Source organism: Pithys albifrons, chromosome 21, assembly GCF_047495875.1.
Source record: "Pithys albifrons albifrons isolate INPA30051 chromosome 21, PitAlb_v1, whole genome shotgun sequence".
NCBI classification, from domain to species: Eukaryota; Metazoa; Chordata; class Aves; order Passeriformes; family Thamnophilidae; genus Pithys; species Pithys albifrons.
In genome coordinates this window covers 5,126,236-5,150,017 of record NC_092478.1, presented here as the reverse complement: position 1 = coordinate 5,150,017, position 23,782 = coordinate 5,126,236, and the positions used below count along the sequence as shown (strand labels likewise).

Sequence of the window (23,782 nt, the reverse complement as noted above, 5' to 3'; positions counted from 1 at the left end):
CAGGAGGCACAGGGGGGCCTGGCACAGCCCCTTCCACAGGTCTGTCTGGTGTAAGCACAGACTGGTACTTGTGGCTGCACAACAATGCCCTCAAAAGCCCCCTGACAGCTCTTTGCAAACCCAAACTTGCTTCACTATGTCTGCTCATTTTTTTTCAGTCCAGATTGGAAGTGGTTGCAATTAACTTTTATAGTTCAGAAGCAGGAATTGGGTCCAGAACACTTGGCAGAAAAAAAAAGGTACTTGTAAACTAAGAGCTGCTCTCAGTGAGTGCTGAGGAGCTCCAGACTGACACTATAGAGAGGAAAGAAAAGTGGTGGTGTGATGGCAGTGCAAACTTCAGGTGAGGAACAGCACAGGAAATTTTGAAATAGATGAAAAAATCTTCAGTGTCCAAGGCTGACATGTCACAGACTATGCAAAAGCAAAGGTCTGAGCAGTTTAGTGGGCAAAGACTCCCAGGGGAGCAGAGGCAGAGAAGGAAGAACAGTAAAATGAGCAGTAAAGGTTCTTGCACTAGAGATGAGTGCAGGGAACTGGCTTGGCTTTGTGGATGAGAAACCAAACCCACCACACCAGCACCTCTGTAGTCTCCTGTGCAGACAGGAAAGCAGATGCAGCACAACTCACTAGATGGCAACCACCACCAAAGCACTGACTCCAGAGTCCTGGACAGCCTCTGGCCAGGCTGATTCTGGCAGGACAAGCTCAGGGCAGCATCAAGAATTCCACAGGGCCACAGCAAATGTGGGGAAGATGGACTGAGGAGCACCTGCAGGCACCAAGGGAGTCAGTGTTACTATGTTGGCTTCTCCAAAGCACTGCTCTAAGAAAATCAGAAGGCTGGATGAAGGCTCAAAGGACAAACTGGGGCAATGCTGCCAACCTGCCCTTAATAATGTGAAGCAAAGAAGTCTTTGCAGATGGGGCACATACCAGAGCAACCTTGGCCCAGATGCTGCAGTTTCAGAAAACAGATGACTCCCAAAAGTGGAACTTTCAAAACACAGCAACAGAGGTGTGAGGATGAGATTATGAGAGAGCACCCCTACACTCTGATCTGCCTTTCATACCTTCCACATGCACTGAGACAATAAATCATTTCTGAGCATCCTGAAGATTCAACTTAGAGATAATTTGAAGCATATGATAAAGAAAGCAGAGACTTGGATTCACTCCATGATTTATTCTCAACCATCCTGGTTCTTTTCCTTTGAGAAAAGGTTGGAACTCTACCATCTGCTGCCAATCATTTACTGCTTTCTTGTCCTGGCATTGAACAAGGCAGCATTTCTCTTAATTAAAGTGAAAACACATGGCTGCTGGACATAACACAAGAAACCTTTATTATAAAACCTGAGATCTAACAAGGCAGGAACTCTCAGCTCGTCAGTTTGAAAGGTAAATCTATCCTTTTGGCCAGACTGCCTTAAGAAGCTCCAAGAAAATGAATGGTATTTCCCACTGAAGGACAAGGAATCAGGTCCACCTGTGTTTGAAACAGGGTCAAAGTGCTGCTGTATAACTCACATTTGAACATCCCCAAGCTCAAGATATCAGGCTGGGGTCATTCCCTTATCTAAATTCAACAGGAACAGAAACAGCTTTCCCAAGTCTGAAAGATGTCCCTGCCTAATTTTATAGGTACAAACAAAGAGTTTGGGGAAAAGAAAATAGTGGAGGTGCCTGTGGAGTCAGAGGTGGTAAGATCAATCAGCAGACAACTGTCCCAATACAGAATCAGTACAGGTACAGAAAATAACTACCAATTGTTCTTTCAGATCTCTGAAATGTGTCCCCTGAAAGAACAGAATAAAACAATATTAAGCTGAGGATAGAAGAGTCAAATCTGTGACTTTTGTAGTTCTGACTGGGTGAACTATAAATATAGCACAAGAAAAAAGTTTATGGACAGCATGTGTGGGAGATAGCAGAGCTAATGCAATCACAGAATCAATTTCTAGCAAAAACTAAATGCCACTAAGTTATCTTCTCTCCATGCTCTCTCCTGTTTCCTGAAGCTACTCAGGTTCCTTCTTCACAGATGTTATCTGATTGTGCTTTAAAAAGCCCCAGTGATGAGGTTTGCATTGATCTCCTAGAAGGCTCAAAATGAGACTCTTCCTCCCAGCCCTCAGTGTCCAACCAGACACAGCCCGAACTCTCCTCCCAGGTGCAACAGCACTTTTCCCCCAGTCACCCTGGGAGGTGTGTAGGACCCTCCATGCCCCAGCCTGGGGTTCCGAGCACACAGTACCTTGTACCAGCAACAGCCCCATCGTTCTTGCCCAGGGGCTCATCCAGCTCCACACCACACCACTCTCCTTTGGCAAAATCCGTCTCTCCCACGTAGCGAACAACTCCTGTCTTTGTCCCACCGACCTGTTGGGGATAAGATGTTGAGGGTTAGAGATGGCAGCACTGGCACTGACACCAGGGGGCTGAGGCTGGGACAGGTATGGAGAGAGGAGAGCAAAATATTGGACGTGGCGCTGAGTGCCATGATCTAGTAAATGGACTAGAGTTGGACCAAGGGTTGGACTCGATGATCTTGGAGGTCTTTTCCAACCCAATCAATTCTATGATTCTATATCAGTATTTTCTAGTTTAGATCTAACAAAAGCAACACAGAATTCTCACACCAAGTTCTCCCAGCACCAACCAAAGTGTCTCTCCAATAACTACAAGCAAATTGATGAACTCCCACTTTTGGGACTGTCTGCCCAGAAGATGTCAGAGCAAATATAATGAAAACATATTTCAAGGCATCAACTAATGCAGCAAGTTCCTTGTGAGGCCAGGAAGGAGTTTAAGCCCTGCAGGCACAGCTCAGACCTGCCTTGTGCGAAGAAGCACGACATGCACTGGCAGGTTTTCAGCCCTGTGCTCTTTCAGGTGCCAGTTCTGGGCACTGCTGGGACAGGATCAAAGGGGCAGCTGAGCCAGGAAGGCACTCACTGCTCCTCAGCTTGCTCCCATGCAGGGTTTGCTAAGGATGTAGGGAACTGCTCAAAATAGAGATGTTTTATAAAGAAAAAGCCTCCAGTTTTACCTCCTCTTCCTACAGCAATTCCCAGTGCTAGTGAGATGCATGGGAGGGGGGCTCAGCTCCCTGCCAAGCCTCCTCCAGCACAGGTTTTTCCCCCTTCATGGAGAAATAAGAATAAATCACACCTTTTTCTGCCCTTTGTATAATTAAAGTTTCCAGTATGCTGAGTAGGCTCGAGAAGGGCATAAGTCAGGAACCTTTGGTGCTGTGTTTTGATCACTGCTCTGAGAGCACGTGGCACTGAGCAGCAGCTGCCCCTGCACTCAACACTCCTACTGAGACACTTGGGCTGAGAAAAAGAAGATGGAAAAAGTAGGAGGGTGGTTCTAAAGGTTCATACTTCCAGTAAATCAGCATATGATCTAAACCTTTTTTAGCCTATCTCTGCTAGAGCTTAAAATAAGGAAGAAAGCTTAAAATAAGTTTAAAATTCAATTTGCAGCTTCATCCTGAATGAATTGCAGTTAGTAATTTTCTTAGCATTAAATTTTACACAAATAGGTATCAACAGAGTAATATTCTCCTACAGGAAACAATTGATTGTTGAATGCAGAATCTCCAGCTGTTTATTCCAGGGTAGAGATGCTGGATTTTAGCAATTGTGAATCCCTAAAATTGCTTATGCAAAGGAAAAAGAGTTTTCCCAGTCTTAAAATAACTGCACCTTAATGGACTAAGCAGCACAGCTCTGAAGTCTGGGTCCTACCTCAAGTCCTGAGAGGCTGCAGCGTGCAGCAGAGTGAGTCTTCTGGAATTTCTCTCACTAGAGATTCAAAGTGCTGCTGCTTATGGAAAAAAAAAAAAACCCTTGGTGATGTTGTTCTCTTTGCTATATGATAGAGGAAAACATTTCCCAGCAGGAAAAGGATCACAAGAAAGCTTCCTGGTCCTGCACTGCACTCAGGAATAAAAAGTTGATTCAATGTCAGTATTAGGTTGGCAAGTTACTGATTTGAACTGTGGAATTCTTTAACTATCACTCACATTCAAATGCCAGTCCCCTTTTTGATTGTTTTGAGTTTATACAGATTTAGCCCCTTAATATTAATGCAATGATTTAATGCCATTCTATTTCTTTAGCTGCAAGTTGAACTCAATATAGATGTAATTAATCTTAATGTCATTTGTAAGAACTTTCCGTTGCTGGTGTGCCCCCTCAATTTTATTTTTATTGAGTTTTAATTCTAGATATTGAGTCACATTTCCTTTACCCAGCCAGATGATCCCCACAGTCTCAGGGAAACCTTAAAAACCTTTTGAGTCCATCAGTGTGACTGGGGCATCCTCTGCCCACACAAAGGACTACTCAGTTATGTCCTCATCAGTATTATTTGAGGAAGTTGTTTCCAAACAGGACAGTAAAAATGTAGCCCTATTGACCTAATAAACACATTATTTAATTATGCCAACACCAAAACTGTGCACGAAGAGGGCAGGTCATGCTCCCACCTGAAAGCCTCACATCAGTGAAGACTCTAAGTGCAGATCAGGTCCAATACCCCCCAAAACAGCCACATGATTCCCTGTTTCCAGAGCAATGGATTCTATTTTCTCTGTCAAGCATTAATTACTCTGCCATCCTCTCTGTAAAACACACCCTTGCCATAGAGCATGATGTTCTGCCCAAGCTGGGACAGACACATCTGCTGTCCAACAGCCTGGGCTCCCCACAGAGCCATATCAGGCTGCCACACTCACATGCCAGCACTGCCCTCTTCTGTTGAGCTTCCCACCTTTTGGCAGGCACACAGAAACTCTGATGGATGCACAGTCCAGAAAATTCACCCGACTCAGACATGCAGATTTATTCAGCCCTGATAATCTGCTAATGCTGCTAAAATAAATAATGCTTTTAGGAAGAAGCCAGCTGGCATGTTATGGATGCAACGGTCTCCTCAGAACAGAGCATTTGCTTCTAGCAGACCCTTCAATAAATCGGGGGTATCACCTTGGGAGGGAACACAAGGCAGCCAGAGAAGGCCAGGGAGATTAGCAATGGCATGGCATAACTCATGGGAGCTCATGGCCATTCCTCCTGCCCATGCCTGGCTTGGACATCACTGTCCACAATCCAAGTGTGAGCAGCAGCCAAGCAAGGATGGCTCCTGTTGCATTAACACAGTGGCCACCATCACACTGGAGACCAGAGCATTTCATACCAGAACATCCCAGTTTCTCTATGGAGAACTTGTCTGCCTCTGTCAACCTGGCACATTATTCAGTCACAGCCACATCTTCAACATGCCAAGTGTCCAGACTGAAGCAAGGACAAACTGGAGAGGGCAACCCGTGCCTTTGCAAAAGGCTGAGCCAGCACAGAATTGACAAAGCTGCCACCAATCTCAGTTCAGACACATCTTGGCTTTTAGAGTTGACAAGTTTTGCTTAAAAAGGAACAAAACCCCCAAAGCTTTCCTGAGGCACCTTTAATAGTTACCTTACCAAAACTATTGCTGAGATTATTCATGCCCAAGAGAATGGGATTTTGCCAAATGTAAAGTGTTATGGGTTGGGTTTTTTTAAGAAAAAACCAAAACAATAAATAACAAACAACAACAAAAATTAACCAAGGAGCTAAAAATAGCTCCTTCCTGAAGCTCCAACAAATGGAAACAATATTGACACAGCAAAATTAGATTTTTTTGGTTTGGAGAGTATTTTGACCAACATCAACATTGCAAATTCCTCCATTTCAGGTAAAACCACTTCTGATTAAACAAGTTCATGATGGCCCATCCTCTCCAACTGGATTCAAGCAGCCTCAGAGCCACACAATTCTGAGTTCTTGGAATGCTCAATTCAAAGACCGTGTTCCTGACTGGTCCCTTCCTCAATGAAACACCTCCAGTAGTCTCAAAGGACAATCTTGGGCTTGACCTCCACAACAGAATGAAGCCAGGAGTATGTAGCAGGTCTGTGTCTCAACTGGTGAGTCAGAGCAGCAACGTGTGCCCGGGGAAGGACATCCTCACGCCTTCCCTGCCAGTTGTATCACCAACATCATGTTTTACTACACTCTTCTCATCAAAATGACAAAACTGGATCCAGACCAGCATCCCAGGGCTGAAAAGACAATGATGTTAATCCTTCCAGACACTGTCTTCATCAGAGCTGCTAATGTATCATTTAAACTGTTTACTGAATTAGCAGCAGGCCATGTCTCAGTCTGGTCTCTGAGTCAGACCCCTCCAGCCTGATTTTGCCCTTTCCTTCTCACCCCACAGCAGCTTCTTGCTCCCAGCAAGAACCCCTTGGGAGCTGCCATCACCCTGAGGCCTGTGGGCAATGCTCTGCTTGCAATACCCTCCAATACTGCTCAGTGAGAAAAGAAACATTACACTCTGTGCCATTCAGGCCAACATGGACTGTCCCCATCATGTCCTGCACCTTCAGGGCTCAGCACTGGCTGAGGCTCCTGCTTGAGCACAACCCCAGGCAGAAACCACAGAGACGATGCTGGCACTCTGCTTAAAATTCTGATTTACCCATGGAAGTTATTTTCAAAGCATTTCCACAAGACAGTGCTGCTGCCCAGAGGGTGGAGGTGGGCACACTGAATGCCCAGCACACAGATGTGCCTCCTCTGCAGGACTCCTGTCCTGAGCCCTGGCAGAGCTATGAGACTCCCACTGCTCACCTGTGGGAAGAGAAAGGAAGGGGATGAGAGGAAAGGGCAGGCACAGCACACCTGCTTTACCTTGAGAACCTTCCACTATTTCTGCTGTGCAGCACATCAGTTTATTTCACCCTGTTACTGGATCATACCAACAAGAACTTGGAAATCACCTTTACTGGACAAGTGCTGCTTGTTGCAGTTTGAGCTGTACCTGCAGGCTGTATCCTCCTTGTAAGCTGGAGCAGCCCTTTCCCTTGAAGATAAATGGTTTTTTCCCCCTTCCCTACATTCATCCACTCTGACAAGGAGCCTATTTCTAAACCCAACCTGAGAGGCAGGAGCTGTGTTTTCCCACCACACAATTTAGCTCTTCCAAAAGCACTGAAAATTGCTGTACAATCACACCTGATTTACAGAGGGTGCTTTGGGCAGCAGCACAGGGGTGTGGGGCCAGATCCATTACAGATCACCTGAAATAATGACCTGTAATCCAAGGAGGTAAATGCACATACCTATGGGAAATGTGGCCATCACTTACTGGGGACAGCATTCAGCAGCTGGTGGGAAGGTGGAGATGTAGTTTGTGGTCAGGTTTATCTATAAATATAACTTACTTCAGGTGCCATGCAACCATCAGCAGTTCCATCTGATCAGATAAACACCATGTAATCTCTGAATACCAGAACTGGCTTTTAGGGCGAGGGGAGAGACAGACAGCCAGGAATTAAAGGCCAGCCCTCTGTGGGTGAAGCTACAGGAATTTTTATAGTTTCTTTTAATCCAACCATTTATCTTTGTGCCTTCCCATCCCCACAGCACAAGTCAGCATTGCACAGCGATGAGTCTGACAGCACTGCTGATGCAAGACATTTCTGTGCATTTATCTGTCAGGCACCAGTGAGAAAATAATGTCCTAGGGAGGTGGTGTAAGAGGAAAGCCTGGAATTACAGCATCCCCTCCTGGGGCTGTCTCGGATACAAAGTCCACCCACATTAATAACACAGTTTGCTCCACCACAGGCCACTTACAACTCCTATTTAATGACAGACACTGCACTCAGCAAACAAGGCCAGGCAATGCCTCCAGCCCAAATGAATAGTTAGGAGGGCGTGTGCACAAAGAGCCTCAAAGGGTTAATGTGGCCACAGGGCAGGGCAGTTGCTTTGGGCTATTTATTTCCTTCTTTGTTTCACTGCAGTCCCAGGAAATCACAGAACAAGGGATGGTTTGGGTTGGAAGGGACCTTAAAGCACAGCCAGTCCCATCCCCTGCCATGGATAGGGACACTTTCCACTAGATCAGGTTGCTCTAAGCCCTGTCCAACCTGACCTTGAACAGGGACAGGGCAGCCACAACTTCTCTGGGAAGCCTGTGCCAGGGCCTCACCACCCTCACATGGAAGAATCTTTTCCTAATATTTAATCTAAATTCCATCAGTTGAATCCATTCCCCTTTGTCCTGTCACTACATGCTCTTGTAAAATGTCCCTCTTCACCAACCACCTCATAGGAGTCCCAGACATTTTCCTGTCCCTCGAAGCCTGCAAACAGCTGGAACTCTGCACTTCCCAGTGCCTGGCACAAACCTCCACAGGGACAGAGATCCATCATTCCCACACTCCCAGGCAAGGTCTGAGGCTCTGCTATGGTATCTGGTCATGACACAGCAGTTGCTGCTCTCCTTGTGGATAGAGCTGCAAGCAGGCAAGGGAACACTAAAAGCACCTTCCCTGAAAATCCTGACTTGGGAGAACTACAGAATAGGACCCTTCTTTCTTTACTGCCTGGTTTTCAGCAGGAGAATGTGTCTGGGGATTATTTGTCTGTGAAGTTCACACAGGAGCATTGCTGCTGCACCTTTCAGACCCCACAAACTGGGAGAGCTCCAATGGTGAATCACAAAAACAAGGAGCAGGAATCCTTCCTTCGTGATACCTCACATGTCTTCACAGCAGCAAGACTTCAGTCTCGGACACTGAAATAGCTCAGAGAGCTGGTGGCAGCAAAGCAATGAGTTGCCTCTGCTCAAGGAGAAGGGTTTAGGCTGTAATTCTCCTGTCTGGGGAGAGCTCATGAAATGATTTCTCACTCAGGGAGTTAAAGGCTTCCTGCAGCTCTGGGCTGGCCAGGCAGGGCTGGGGCAGGGATGTGCTGGGGGATGCTGAAGAAAGGACATGATTGGTTTATCTATGAGAATATTCTGTCATTTACCAGGAGCTGCAACACACTGTAGGCAAAACGACTTTGCAGGAGACAGAGCAGATGATTAAAATCACACACTCGGGGGGAGCCCAGGAGCCACCTCCAGCAGGCCAGGTAGGCTCCACTCCAGTCCTGCCCAGCTCCAGCCAAGGTTCTGCTCCACAAAATCTCCCTGTGAGTGCTGCTGCTATTCCAGCATCTACACTGGCTTTGGCACCTACAAGTTCCAGCAAAATCACAAACCTGGAATCCATCCAAAAGGTATCAGGGGCAACACCCCTCAGCCACTGGGATATAACCTGACCCTTAAACAACCTTGTTTATCTCTGCATTTCTATACTGAAGAACACAATTCTAATTAGGAGCCAGAAGGATGGCTGAAGGGCAGAATACCTCTATTAAAAGGATTTTTTTAAAAATTATTTTTTATTTAGACTGACATAGAGAGTACAGCCACCCTCTTCCCAACCTTCTTCAGCAAACAACCACATCTAGGACGGAGGAGTTCAGCTACTGACAAAGTCTCCTCTCAAAGAATGCAAAATACATTTTCTTGGGAAAAAACCAGCAGAAATTCCTCCCAGGCAGAAAATGCTCAACTGCTCCATTGCTCTGTCTCCATCCCTTCTTTTCCTGCAGAAAGGCAAAAAGCCAGTCTCACAGTAACAGAACCTGGGAAGCTCCATACTCACTAAAGCAAAGGTTAAATGTTCCACATTCATTTGTCAGACTTCAAGAGATGAGTTCGACAATATTAGAGTGTGTTTTTCATCTCTTTAATGCAATTTTTACATCTCTGGGAAAAAGTCTGAGTTAGAGTGCCAAAGGCAAATATTATCTAACTCTTCTAATGGAAAACTCCTAATGGAAAGCTAAAAGTCACTTTTTGCAACTGCTGAAGAGTCAGAAAGGGCTTTGGAACAAAGTCATTGAAAAGCAAAAATGTCTTCAAGCTATAATAGAATTTAATGAAGTTAAAGAAAGGCACCATCAGGAAATGACCAGACTGCAGAGAGCCAGGTGTCCATCTGGCAGACCTGGAAGGGTACTCTGCAACCTTGTGCTCCATCCCCTGAGCAACCACTGAAAACACGTGTCCTCCCTCCCTTGAAAAGCCTTTGGTGGATCCACTCTGCATAAAGGCCACCCTCAAATAAAAAGGTACTTTCTCAGAAAAGCAAAGACTAAAAGTAATAAAGACAAGTAGAACTGCACCAATCCCTAGAGCACAAGAGCAAAGAATTGGTTGGGGAATTTGAGGCAAGTCAGGTTAATTCAGAATTATTGTTTATGTATTCAAACACCAAACATGATTAACTGACATCTCCATTACAAAAAAAAAAAAAAAGGCAGCTGCCAAGCCAAGCTCATGTGAATGAACCATAACAGCAAATTATTTCTTCTTGTTATCTGCTCTTTTCCTGGATCTCCATGACTGTGTGCAAACAATTCCTGATGTTTCTGTAAGCTGAGCTTTCCTGCTAGAGCCAGTGAGAGGCTGAGCTCATTCCAGACTTGCACTTTTGGAGCTATTTATTACACTAACAAAACATAGCACAAGCTTCATCTAGTAACATCTGGAGTGGATAAATCAGCTGGGAGGGAGGGCTTCTAAGGATGCACCTGCATTAAAAAGAAGTGCTCTGGAACATACTCTTTTGCACCAATGTGAAAGAAAGACAAATGCAGAAGACGTAGCATCCCAAAGAAACGGGAATGGAGAAGTTTGATGCCTACTTGACCCAGGCATCTCCCAAGACCACACTTCGTCCCTCACCTCACCACCAACCGTGTCCTCCTTTGGTCTTGTCCTGAACCTGACCAGGGACACTCAAGGAGGGGACAAACCCCCTTCCTTTGCCTTTCTAGGGGGACCCCATGATCAACTCACCAGCACACGATCTCCAAGGCGTAAATCCTTCTCCCCCTTTTTCACAGACCCGCTGTCCGAGAGGTTGGATCCGGACTCATTGCCCGTCTTCATGGCGCTGTTGAGGACGCTCTCCCGCAGGGGGATGACGCGGGTGGAGAGCGGTGGCGTGGCCGTGCCCGAGTGCAGGGACAGGTTCTGAGCCGTCAGGGAGTCCACGGAGGGCACGTCGCTGCCCGAGCCCTCGGCCACCGGCTGCCGCGTCAGCTTGGACGGTCGCGTGAAAATGCCCTGCAGCGGCTGGCACTCGAAGTAGCGCACTCCTCCCACAGAGCCGTCATTCTTCCCCACTGGGTCATCCAGAACAACCCCTGCCCACTGGCCTGGAGCAAACTGCGTCTCCCCGAGGTACTGGATCACACCTGGCTTCACTCCGTTCACCCAGACACGCTCACCCACCACGAAGTCGCCCAGGAAATCATCGCCCACCTCGGCGACCTTCGAACTCGACTTCTCGGTGCTGGTGGTGGAGGTGGGACCCTGCTTGTGTAAAGGTGAGCCTGTGAATCAAGGGAAGAGAGGTTTTGGTATGAGGAGAAGGTCCTAGAAGGCAGCCAGGACACCAGGAAAGGGCATTTACAGAAAGGAAACATCTGGAACAACAACTTAGGTTGCAGATTTACACCTGGTGAAGATGAAGCCCCATTACTTACACATCTTCCTTGGCAGGAAAGCAAATCTGCACAGAAACCTCCATCTGCTGCCCAGTTTCTGCAGGTCTCACACAGAGCACAAAGAAACATCCCTGTGTCTTCACCCCCTTTTAGAATGCCCACCGACCCCAGTCCTGTCACAGCCCCAGAGGGAATTTTCTGTGGCAGCAATTAGTGTGAATAAGCTCAAAAGCACAGGAGTGGTGGTAAGTGCTGAAGGATCAAAAGGAGCCCAAGGAACTGCTGCTTTGAAAAGTAACATCAAAGTCGTCCTTTCACTAAAAAAATAAATTCAAAAATATATATAAAAGAAGAAAATGAGTGAGGCACTGATGTTTCTGACACGACAAGAACTCCCTGTGTTTGGATCCAGCAAGCATTGAGAGTCCCAGCAAGGGCACTCATGGCTCCTGTGGGACCTCAGAGCTGCCTTCACAAATTCCTTGCTTCCCCAGCTGCTGCTGTGCCCTTGGCTGGGGCAAACCCAGCAGTGAGCAGACACCTGGGGCATGTTCAATATCAACAGCATCTCTCTAACAGGAAGCATCTACAAACCCTCATGCACAACCTTCCAGCGCCAAACACTGTGCATGAAACTCAATAAAACCAGCAGTAAAGAGCACTCTTATTCCAGCATCAGCACTCCAGCAATGCTCTGCTGCCTGGGAGAAGGAAAACTGCAAGGGATGCTGGAATTCCCTGTCCTGCTCACACACTCCAGTGTACCCTTGATTGGCCAAAGTCCCCATAATGCATAAGGAGACCCTTAAACATGTGACTGGTGTCTGAATGGGAACAGAATCAACTGAAGCAAACAAGAAGCAGTGACCCAACTCTTGCTGACCTCAGTGTCAAACTCTTATCACAAACTTTGGGCCTCAGGGGAACAAATGACAAGGACATGTGGACTTCATTAAAAAAGGGTGAGGTTAAGTAAAGCCCCAAAAGAAAACACACCAGACACTGAGGAAATAATCTTGCAAAATAAGATCCAGCAAGCCATATACCATAGACCTTCAGTCATCCTCAGCTCTCAGCAGCACTGTGGTCCCAAATGTGGTTCTCCCCCATGGCTGGCATAAGGGGTGTTGTGTAAGAGACTTGGTCCCACATATCCTGCACTCAGTGAAAGCCACCTGGACTCCTCAGGCAAACTTAAAGCTGAAATTTCTGGGTGGGACCAACCAGAAATGCCTAAATCACACCCAGGAAGAAATTTTTGCTACCAGAGAAGGCTGACAAAGGACACCCAAAGGAGCTGCAGAGACAAGTCAAACTTGAGTGCTTATGTGAAACAGACTGTGAAACTTGTTCAGCCTCAGCCATCACTGTGGCTCAGTCCACAACGCTTCAACAGCTCTTTCACAAGTAATGGGCTTGACAGGTCAGGCTCAGCTCCTAGAAAGCCTGAAAAACATAAAAGCTCTCAAAGCAAGATACTTCAAAGCTTTGCTAAAGGTCTAATGTCAGAGGAAAGAAAAGAGCACCAGGACTTCAGCAAATAGCATGAAGAAGTTAGTTGCTGCTAAAATAGATTGAGAGTTAAAAGGGATGAATATTGACACTTTGGTTCAAATTAGAGAGTCAACACCTGGCAAATTTCCATTGCGTAACTGCAGCAGTTTGTGGCTCCTGGAAGTCAGCAGTACTTCTGCCAGGTCTGAACCTTATCTGAGCAAGGAGAGAGCAGCAGATAAGGCATGACTGTACCAACTCCTCCCTTGAACAGGATCTCCTCCAACCTGCTCTCTGGGCTTGGTGGGCTGGGGCTGGAACAACTCTTAAGAAGATCAGCCAAAGGGGACATGCACATGGGAAATGTTCAAGAGACCCATCTCCTTTTTTTGTCTGGGGCAAATGTCTGGACATTCAAGCTTCATCTCAATCTGTTAAAAGACAGTATGCCATGATGAGCTCCATCACAGGCCAGTATTATAGCTAAGAACCAGTTCCACCTTAAAAAATGAAACCCAAAGACTAACAATGCTTTGAGCTTTCCATCTTTACAGAAGACATTAAATATTAAGGAGTGGGAAGGAAACAGGGCTCCATCCATGTGAACCATAAAAACAACCATAAGCAGAAAATAAGGCCACCATTGTTATTTCAATGCTTCATGGCACGAGAGTAAAGCAGCCAGATTAGGAACCAGCAAGTTATATTTTAAAAAGTTTAATAACCAGAGATGGCTACAGAGATTATTGCCCACAGCATCTGTGACAGGTATGTCTCTCCCATCACAGGTACAAAAATTAAATTAAAAACACAACTTACAGCCTCTTTCTGTGCTCAGAGTGCCCCAGCCCAGGGATCTCACATCACTGACATGTCTGTGACACACATATGCACCATGCCAAGGACAGCCAAATTCAGCCTACTGTACAGGGCACTGTAATCACATCACACAAAATTTGGGGGGGTCTGTGGCCATATTCATGAAAGATGAAAGCTGTTTTTCTAGTCTTACTGGAACCCGAGTCTCAGCACACTTTATTACAGTTCTTTATTACAGGGTTTGGCTAATGATCAAGATTCAGGTCACATTGGCTCTCACAAACACCTCTACAACGTGGCTGGGATAAGCAAACCCTTCAGCAGTGAAGGCCAAGCAAAGAAAGGCAGGAAGGCTGCCCAAGGCTGAACAAACAACACAACAGGATTTAAAACCACATCCAGACTCGCTGTGTTTGACTGTAAAAGCAAACACCTTCACAAGTGACTCGCACCAGAATAAAAAAACCCAACAGAACAGTTCACTGGATTCTTGGTGCAATATTGTGCTCCCCCCAAAAGCCACGGTTTTAGTGAAACTTTACACACTGTTCATTTTAGGTGCCCACCTGACAAGCAGGGCTGAACTACAGCAATTACAGCTCAGGGCAACAATCCCATTTAGGTTCCTGAGCAGTGCAGGCAGAAACATCATTATTCTTGAGTATGAGGTGAATTATTCAAAAATATAAGATGTGAGGAAACTTGCTGTTTTACATGACCTTCATTACCCACAGACGAAATAACCCCATAGCATTTAATAGGCTTTTGTGCACCAGGTTTTCAGAGAAGTCAAGAGACACCATGACCAAGGCTCAACTCATTTTTCATGGCTTTGTGTCTGATGGATCCATTAACTAGATAGCCAGATAGCATCCAGCGCAGCCCAAGCAGACTAAGCTCTGATCCTCCCAGGCAGGTACCTGGTCACCAGCCTTTCAGAAGGCAAAGGGTAGCAATAAATAACTTGCCTTCAATCCCATGATTATCTTAGGATAGCCCAAAACAGACATCAGTCAACGGCACTGCTCTGAGAGACCTGACATCTGGAGTCACCCACTCTCCATGCGCCTCTTATAGCCTACAGGAAAGCCACCCAAGGGGATTGCCACCTAAGATTCCTGAGTTTTTCCAGCCTACAGGCAGCTAGGGAGCTGGTCTGTGCCTATGTCACTCGGATTTGCTATTTCTGGAAAAGGAAAATCATCTTGTTCTAGTCAGACTACCCAGATAAACACCAGCAAGATCCAAGACACTCACTAACAGCAAAGCAGGGGTACACATCTCAGGTGTGAAGCTGAAAAGAGTTACACTAAAGAAACACACCCAACAAAACAGAAACAGAATATTTTCTGCTCCAACCCTGCCATTACCTGGTGATGCCAAACAAGAAGCCACAGGAACTCTCTGAATGTCACAATTAGGCATCTAACTCACCTGGAAGCCAGCAATGGGGAAAGCTCTTCCTGCTTGCTCCAGAAGGATCTCCCTGTGCTGCTCAGTCCAGCACAGACCTCACTTGCTCCCCAGGACTGCAATAGCAGCTCCTCTTGCTGGGTACAGGCTCCAAGCCCCAACAAGCAATGAGCAGGATTTCTTCCACTCAGGCTTTCCAGCTTTACAACCCTATTGTGTTCATTAACCAGCACATTCTTTTCCTTTTAAACAGTCTTCCTGTAGGTCACAGCTTTCAGGACTGAACAACAACTTGTAAATCAAAGTCATACATGGCATCCACGAAATGCACACTTACCCAGCTCCAGTCTCTGTTCTCCCTTTGGTTTTCACCAAGCCCACACATGATACATTGACCATGGCAGACCTGATGCTTAGGGCTCTTTCTGCAAACTCATCCCATCAGGTTTAGGGGCCCAGAGTGACAGGGTACCCCACTCTGACAGGGCACCAGTACTTCAGGAGCCAAAATTCCTATGAGCCAAGAGCTGGAGAGGTTAAAGGTTTAATGAAGTTTCAGACTGTTCACATGGCTCTCATTACCCATGTCAATGAAAGCCATGTGTCCAAAATCCCTGGAAGCACAAGGACTTCTGCAAACAGAGCACAGACTCTTCCAGCTCTTGGAAGTGTCTGCTGTAGGAAGGGGGAAGGAGAAGCTTTGTACAGATCAGGACCAAGAACCCCCCCCCTTCAGGAAAGCTCTCTAAGTTGAAGCAGGAGGAGCAGCAGGAATAACCTCCTCTGCAGGATCCTCAGTAAGATGCTCAGCCTCATGCAATGTTAGTGCCATCCACATCCACCGAATCCATACATCCCTCTACTCCCTCCACATCTTTTGACCTCCCACAGCACTCCAGTTGCTCATTTCTTATCACCAGGCAATTGAAACAAAAGGGAAAGGAAACTTGTTTCTAAAGGGGAGGAGGGAGAGGAAGAGAAGAACAGTTTAGCATAAGAAGCAGTGCACAGTGAGGGCTGCCCATGGATTTCCTACTCCCTGCAGAACCCTTTTGTAGTCCTGTTGCTCCCGAGACACATGCCAGGCACCCCAACTGCCAAAGGACTCAGAAATGCAACAGCCTGTGGGGTTGCCATGGCAATCAGGAGACAGGGAGTTAATTGATAAAATGGAGGCACATTAGAGTTAAAAGAAAGAGGGGGAGAGACAAAAAAAAAAAAAGAGAGATATACCAGAGTAACATCTCGTGCCAGGAAGGGAGGGAGAAATGAGAACACACGTGATATTTACAAAAGAGCTTTACAGTGCCCCTAAGAAAGGTCTTTTCCTTTCCTGTTTTTGTTTTCAGAGGTTTTTACCTTCAAACCCCACTGCATCACAAGACAGCTTGACATGCAGCACAGAGCTGCCCATCCACAATGACCTTCTTCTCATCCACTAACCAGCAGGAAAAGCTGCGCCAGCCTGGCAGAAGTGTCACTGTCACAAGACCTAAAGACATTTCACCCTTGTGTGACTGGCCCCTGCTACAAATGCCACTAACCTGTGACAGGGCAGCAACCTGTGCAGCTCATGAGCACATTAAAGTGCAGCCCTGCAACTAAACTAGTCAAAAGGCTTTTGGTACCAGCTCTGCCCCTCCCAGCCCGGGCAGGGCTTCAGGACAGACTCATGACCAAGGGACTGTCATGCCCATTTGAAGCCAAGACAGATTCTGTCAGCTGGAAAAACCCACTGCTGGCCACAGGAGTGCCAGCTAAAAGGAACGTCTGGTTTTCCTGCCACAAGGATTATGGAAGAGCCCCACAGGCATGAGGGCAGCCTGGCTTGCTGCTTGGTTCAATGCTCAGATGAGGTGGGGATGAGAGTCAGACCCTGCCCCTACTCAGGCTGCAGCACATGCTCAGGGCACCAAATAGTTGTGGTGGAGGATACTTTCCTGACAGATCACCACACTCCTCTCTGTAAGACCTTATAACCACGTACCCATCAGCTCCTGTTGCAGTGGGTTTTACCTACTGCTTTACACTGCAATTACTATAAGCTTACCTGGGTCTGCAGTGCCATTTCATCTCCAAGCACAGCACTGCAGAAATTCACTGATGGAGAGCAGAGCTGATCAGAGCTTCCCCTCTGAGGAGGTAGGGAAGGACAGTCCAGAACATCTGCTGTCAGACTCAAGCCTCAGTCCCTACTGCCCACAGCAGCTGCTCTACCAGGCAGGAGAGAAGGTGGCTCAACCTGCTGCACCTTCAGGAGCTGCCACCTGCACAGGGAGACAGGAATTCTTCCCTTGGCAGTGTCAGGAGCAGGCACACAGGTGGACAGGGCCTCCCACAGGAGAAGGGCTGGTTCCTGCTGCCTCCACAACGCTCTGGGATGGTGAGGACTCACCAGGTGGCATTTCTAGGCTCCCACGCAGGGATTGGAGCTTCTCTAAGCAGCTTGGATTACATAAACATGATGCTGTTGGCAATCAAGTGAAAGCCAGCCCATTCTGCCATACCCAAATTCAAATTGTCGAGCATAGCAACGAAGCAGCTGTTTTCTGCAAGATTTATCACAGCCCTTTCAAGCAAAAACAGAGGGAAGAGGTGCTTGCAGGAGAAAGCGATGCTTTGCAGGCGATAGCTGAGTGCCTGGCAGCACTCTGTGGGAGGAAGGAGCCCCAGAGATTTATGGCTGACTTAGAAACAACAAGTGAAAGCTCTGCAAGTTCAAAGCCAAAAAGTTGGGGCTGTAATCTGGCACTGAGGAGAGGTCTGCATCTGGCACCCTGGGGATCTATTGCCCCTGCTGTTTCCCGGGAATAGCCCCCATAGTGTGGATATTAAGATCCAATACAGCTTCAGCATCACTGGCTTTAGCTCCTTTGAAGAGAGGAGACAGTCAGAAAGACACCTGCGATGAGGAGGAGGAAAGGACAGTAAGAAGCTGAACAAGAATTATGAATGAGCGAGCAAAACCCAGTGAGAACCACTGGGGGGTTGCTTTGCACTGAACGCAAGGAAATGCCCATTGAGGCCCATATTTGCCTTCAGAGGGGCAGCTGGGAAAAGCACTGAACCTCAAACAGACATCCCAAACAAAAGCTTTCTTATAAAGGTCTCATTCAAGAGGCTGACTGATACCAAATCTGCTCTGCCACAGGCGAGACGCAATTCTTGGTGCCCACTGGAGATGGCAGGGATGGAGGACCCAGGGGTTTACCAGCTATGCTACATCAGATCCAGTGTATTTCTGAAAAGAAACAAACAGCAAAGCTATATATTTATGTGTGAGGATTTAAAGTTTTTTCAAGTAAACAGTGGTATTCAACAAAATATGCAAAGCAGATCAGTTTTGGCAGCACAGGGCACAAGGGAGGTGGGTGACTAGTAGAAAATGCACAAGGTTTCTTTCACTGAGGGATAATTAACTTGCAGCATATGGATGCATCTATTCATGTCAAGATTAGTCTTAATTTTTATACAATTATTACTTTGAAAACCATATGTATATTCATTCAACAGTCACGCTTCAATACATTATTTAGTCTTAAAATAGGGCCCATCTATCACCTCTGGACCAGCTCCGTTTTCCCAGAAAAGAATGAAAACAAAAACCCCACAAATTTTAAGGGTGTTGCAGGTTTGACAAAAAGAATGGAGCACCTTCATCTTCTTCCCCAGCTTGTGCCACCCCCTCAGATGTAGAAATAACTTACAAACACATTTGAAAAACTAGAATTAATAATCCCTAGGGTACTAAAGTAACCTGGCATGTATTACAAAATAATACAGGCTTCACTCTTCCTTAAATAAATAATAAAATAACTTCCAATAGGGAATATTCCACTCTGAAGCATTACTCACCATAGCTTATTCTAACTAGAAAACATAGTTTTTCATTCAAACAAACCCTTAGCTGTAAATATTCACGACTTAATCCTGTCTCACTAGGTTAAAGTAACCTGGGATGTATTATGAAATAATGCAGGCTTCATTCTTCCTTAAATAAATAATAAAATCACTTCAACTAGAGACTATTCCATTGGAAACATTACTCACTTTATTCACCATAGCTTGCTCTGAATGGAAAGTTGTATTTTCTAGCTAAACAAGCCCTTAGCTGCAAGGATTCACTAAGCCCTGTCCCGCCAGCCTCATATCCAAACTGGGTTACCTTGCCCAGACCACTGTGACTACAAAACTTAAGGACAGAAAGGAGCATTAGAGAGCAGCCTGGGGCAGCCCATGAGACAGCCCTGAGGGAAGAACACCAGCTGGGAGAGGAATACTTACAGGGAAGGGTCCTACCTGGCACAACGAGCTTCCTTCCAGCAGCCCAAGCGACGCACAACTCCCCCCGAATCACCAGCACTCACAGGCGGCCCCGGCGCTCTGGCTGCAGAGCTGCAGTCACACCATATGTTCAGCTCTCTATAAATCTAGCACAGAGCTGACTTCTTGGAGTCTTTTCTTTCCAAAGAGGCAGGGAGAAGCTCGGGAAGGAGCTCAGCCTGACTCCGCCATGCCCACAGAGCCCAGCACACACACACACGTGCACAGCTGTCCGTGGTTTCTCAGGCTGTGGGAATCTAAGGCACAAGTGTGGTTTCAGGGCTGCTCTGAGCAAAGTGAGGACAGCTGCTCTCAGTGAGCTGATCCGGTGACAAAAAGAGAGAAAAGGAGGCAGACACAGGTCTTTAATGAGACATTTATAAACGATTTCCCAGGCAGAGCACTGGCACTAGCACAGAGAGAGGAGCAGTCTCAGGACACCTTCTGAATGGAGAAATTTATCTTGAGCACCAAGCACCGTAAAGAGCAGCCAAGCAAAGCACAGTGCTCTCCCACCACCAGCAAAAAAATCAAAAACAATCAAGCAGCAGGGTTTTGAAATTTCACAGCCTTTTTAAGTGTTGGAATTTTGCTTGGGCATCATTCCCACATAAAACCCACTTGGATGGACTGTGGTGCCATTCCCAACCAGCTCCGGCACCAGCTGAAGGAGATGAGCACCCAAGCAGTGCATTGCTCAAGCAGGTGCACACAGAAAGGCCACTGACTTACTCAAAAATGATGGCATTAGCTCCCTCCCAATAAAATGTGAAAGAAAAGGTACCAAAAAAAGAGCCTGGTCTGGTCCAGACAGTAATTACTGCTTTCTGATCAGACTGGAGCCAGACCAGGGGATCAACAGCTCCCTGTACAGGGAATGGGATGCAGAAGTTTCTGTGTATGTATAACTCAGGGGACATAACCTGAGCAGCCATGCACGAGCAGCACCTCTAACAATGCATGGGAAAGGAAGGTTACATGACCAGGAGAGAACCTGGATCAACTCAGACTTTGGCACAGACAGCCTGTGGGCACAGCACTGACTCCAGCTATGGAACAAGTATTATAACCCTCTCATACATCCTCCCAGTGCTCAGTGATCTGGTTACCCCACTCAAGTCAGATTAGCTCAGTGCAGTATTTCACTGCTGGGACAGGTGATGGGCTGTACCACTCATACCTGTGCTCCTGCTGCACTCTGAGCACTTCAGAGTCCCACATGCCCCCAGCTCAGCCTTAAAGCATCTTTCAGTTCTAGCCAGGGGTGTATTTGTACAACTGGAGGCTGCAAGCTCAGGCAGTGAGTGCTCTGCTGGCACCTGGGAATCTCCCTTGTGTGAAGGGCAGGACATGTAGCAAAAGACTACAGAAGTAAGATCTTCCCTCCTCTTTCTCTTCTGACTGATAACCACTTCTCACTTCTACCTGATGAATCACAGAAACATTTCCTAGGTGCAACCACAAGCTTTTCTCTGAGTTTCTGATACTACTTTGCTCTGCTTCCCCCTGGCAGGAGTTGGGATAATCTCCACAGCAGCTGCTCTTTGCAAGAGCCGTGAAAAGTATTTCCTAATGTCCTCATGTATTTCCCTCTGTCTGCTGCTGTACTTAAGAGAGAAAGTAAAAAAATTTAACACCTGACATGTAAAACTGAAGGAGGATGCTTGGTCAGCTCCTTATCTGCATACTGAGAGGCTGGTTTTCAGTGTAACCAGCTATCCTGGGAGACAGCAGTTTGAACCACTGGGATGGTACCAGCAGGCAGACAAGCACCAGGCTTTCTCCCTTGTATGTATTTTCCCCCCTCCTCAGTAGAAACATGACATCAATACAATTACACCATCCCTTTGAATCATCCACCCAACCTGCCTGAGAAAGGGACACTCCAGGGGCCATCTGCACTTCCCCAGGATCCCTGGGGAACCGCAGGAGAGGTAAAGACCAGCATCTCATAACTGCCAAGCAAACTTGAGCAAAACCCTGGGGCTGCAGTGTGCCAAACACAGCTTTGATTCATCACCCCATCAGCCACTTACTCCTGCAGCCATACATCCAGGCACAGAGCAGGCCATACAGCACACAATGGCCTGATTGTACACAGCCCCACGCTACGCAGAATGCACAGTTTGTTGGGCTGGTTTTGTTTTGCCTAATCTAATAAAAAGGATATTTGAGAGCAGATTAACACTGAGTCATCTACTTTATTCCAAATATCTGGCTTAAACAGCTAAGTATCCAATTCAAAAGGCAATGAGCTCGAACAGGCACCATTTGCAGAAAAGCCAAACCACCTATTTGCAGTGAATGCCTAATCTTTTTCTGATAAAAACACGACCATGATCCAGATCTGACCCTAAAAGATTTGAGCTATGACACAAACACAGAACCCCACAGCAGGTGTCCCCAAACCCAGCAGCTCTAAGTTTCAGTGATCTCCAGAATTGCTATGTTACACCATTCCAGCAGTGATGGTAGGCAAAGTGAGCAGCGCTGGGGGGTGGGAAATCCAGGATGTGAAGAAGAGATCACAGACAAAGCTGCATCAATGCCTTCTAATTTTTGGGAAGTCCTTTTTGTGCAAATATCTCCAAATATAATATTCTGTAAAAGGTATTTCTGTGAAATAAATTATACAGCAATACAAAAGGCTCCTGTCATCTTCAAGGACATGAATCCTAAACAACTGTCCAGGTTTAGGTGTGAAATAAGACAAGCATGTCCAGGACTGAGACACTTGCCCTATGTGCCCAATGACTGTGCATCCTCAGCCAAATTCCAAAGGTACTACTGTTTACAGACATAGCACTTCAGCCAATGAAAAGGACCAGAGGAAGCAGTGTCAGAGAGGGAAGCTGCTGCTCCCCTGCCAGGACCAGGAGAAGAAAAGGCCAGAAAAACTTGCTGGCCAGGATAACTGTTCCACTTTCACCTCTGACTCACAGGATGACATGGGCAAGACCTACTTCTCTAAGTTGTCTTGTATGTAAAAGGTGGATAACAGTGACCTTCCTCACAGCCTCAAGGCTTCACAGGAGGTGGTGAAGCATTCAGAGTCTCTGACAGAGAGGTTTCATTTGCACATAGCAGGCTTATAATTGCAGAAAGTGAGAATGACTTACAGCTCCTGCTTGGTAGGAATTCCTCCAGCAGTTTGGGAACACTCCTACTCCTGTCCCAGAATTAACTCCTGCATAACCCTGCCCTGCAATTCCAGCACTGGCAGTGTTCTGGATCACACAAATTAACTCCTGAGTTCTTGGTGTAGGGTCAGTTTTTAAGAGGTACTCATGGTAAGTTCATCACTGCCTTCCTCTGGAACCATTTAAAATCCCGAGGCACAAACATTTCCTTTCTCACAAAGAATTCTGCAAACAAGGCCATGGAGTGAAGTGCTCTGCTACACCCTCTGGTCCATCCACAACGCAGATGTAGCACACAGGACATTCATTTACTGTGCTGGAAAACAGCATTGCCAAACAGTCACACTTTGTAGCAGAGAGACCATTAACTGTGTTCTGAATGGAGTTGCTGAAGTCACAGAGAGGACAGTTTTGACAAGTGTTATCATTTTATAGTGAGTATTGTGATACACGGTGTTTTCTTACAGACTCTCTCCTGCATGAAAATCTATTTCTTTCTTTTGTGGCAATGGGATATTTACTTACATTTTAGCACCATCATGAAAAAGCAAATATCCTACTGAATCCAAAATAAATAGAGAAAAACATCTGTATTCCAAATATTTTAAGGCTTTTGTGGAGACCAATTCACCTATTTGAGTTCTTGCAAGGAGGATGTTCACATGCAGGGTCAGTGTCTGATGGTTAATTCCAACCTACAGCCAGTAGCAACAGTCTGAGCACTGTAATCCTATGGGCTCTCATCCCAAATCCATCTATGCCAAACGGGGAATCTTTCCCTTGATTTCCATGAATATTGGCTCAGGCCTCTAATGATTAGTCTGCTCTCACAGGATTCGTTCAGTTGTTGGAGGCAGAAGATGCAGGAGCAGATCCTGCCCCGGAGCCGCGTCCTTGCTCTGACGGGCGTAAGCACAACCACACTGATGCTGCTGCACCTCCAGCAGCCCAGCTGAATAGGATTCAGTTCATTATATTCCAACCCCCGTAAGCTGAACATCTGTGGGAAGCAGATTTTCTTTCCCTGCTATTCTGTGAGGAGCTACAGACAGAGAGGGCAGGAGGGTGTCTGACCTCCATATGCCTTCAGTGTGTGCTCGTGCCTTGTTCCACAATGAGTGTGCCGAACATTAAGGATTAGCTGTATCAAATCCTTCTAAGAGCATCTAATGATTAAGACAA

General features: G+C 46.5%; 1 protein-coding gene across 2 annotated transcripts in view; it reads right to left on the bottom strand.

Annotated features, from left to right (window-relative positions):
- CLIP2 (CAP-Gly domain containing linker protein 2) overlaps nt 1-23,782 on the bottom strand; it is a 68,554-nt gene that overhangs the window by 23,487 nt on the left and 21,285 nt on the right. For both annotated transcript variants that reach the window (XM_071575001.1, XM_071575002.1), the window contains exons 3-4: nt 10,759-11,297; nt 2,258-2,382 (exon numbers count right to left, since the gene is read on the bottom strand). In XM_071575001.1, coding sequence (XP_071431102.1) covers nt 2,258-2,382; nt 10,759-11,297 — 664 coding nt within the window. The remainder of the gene's footprint in view (nt 1-2,257; nt 2,383-10,758; nt 11,298-23,782) is intronic.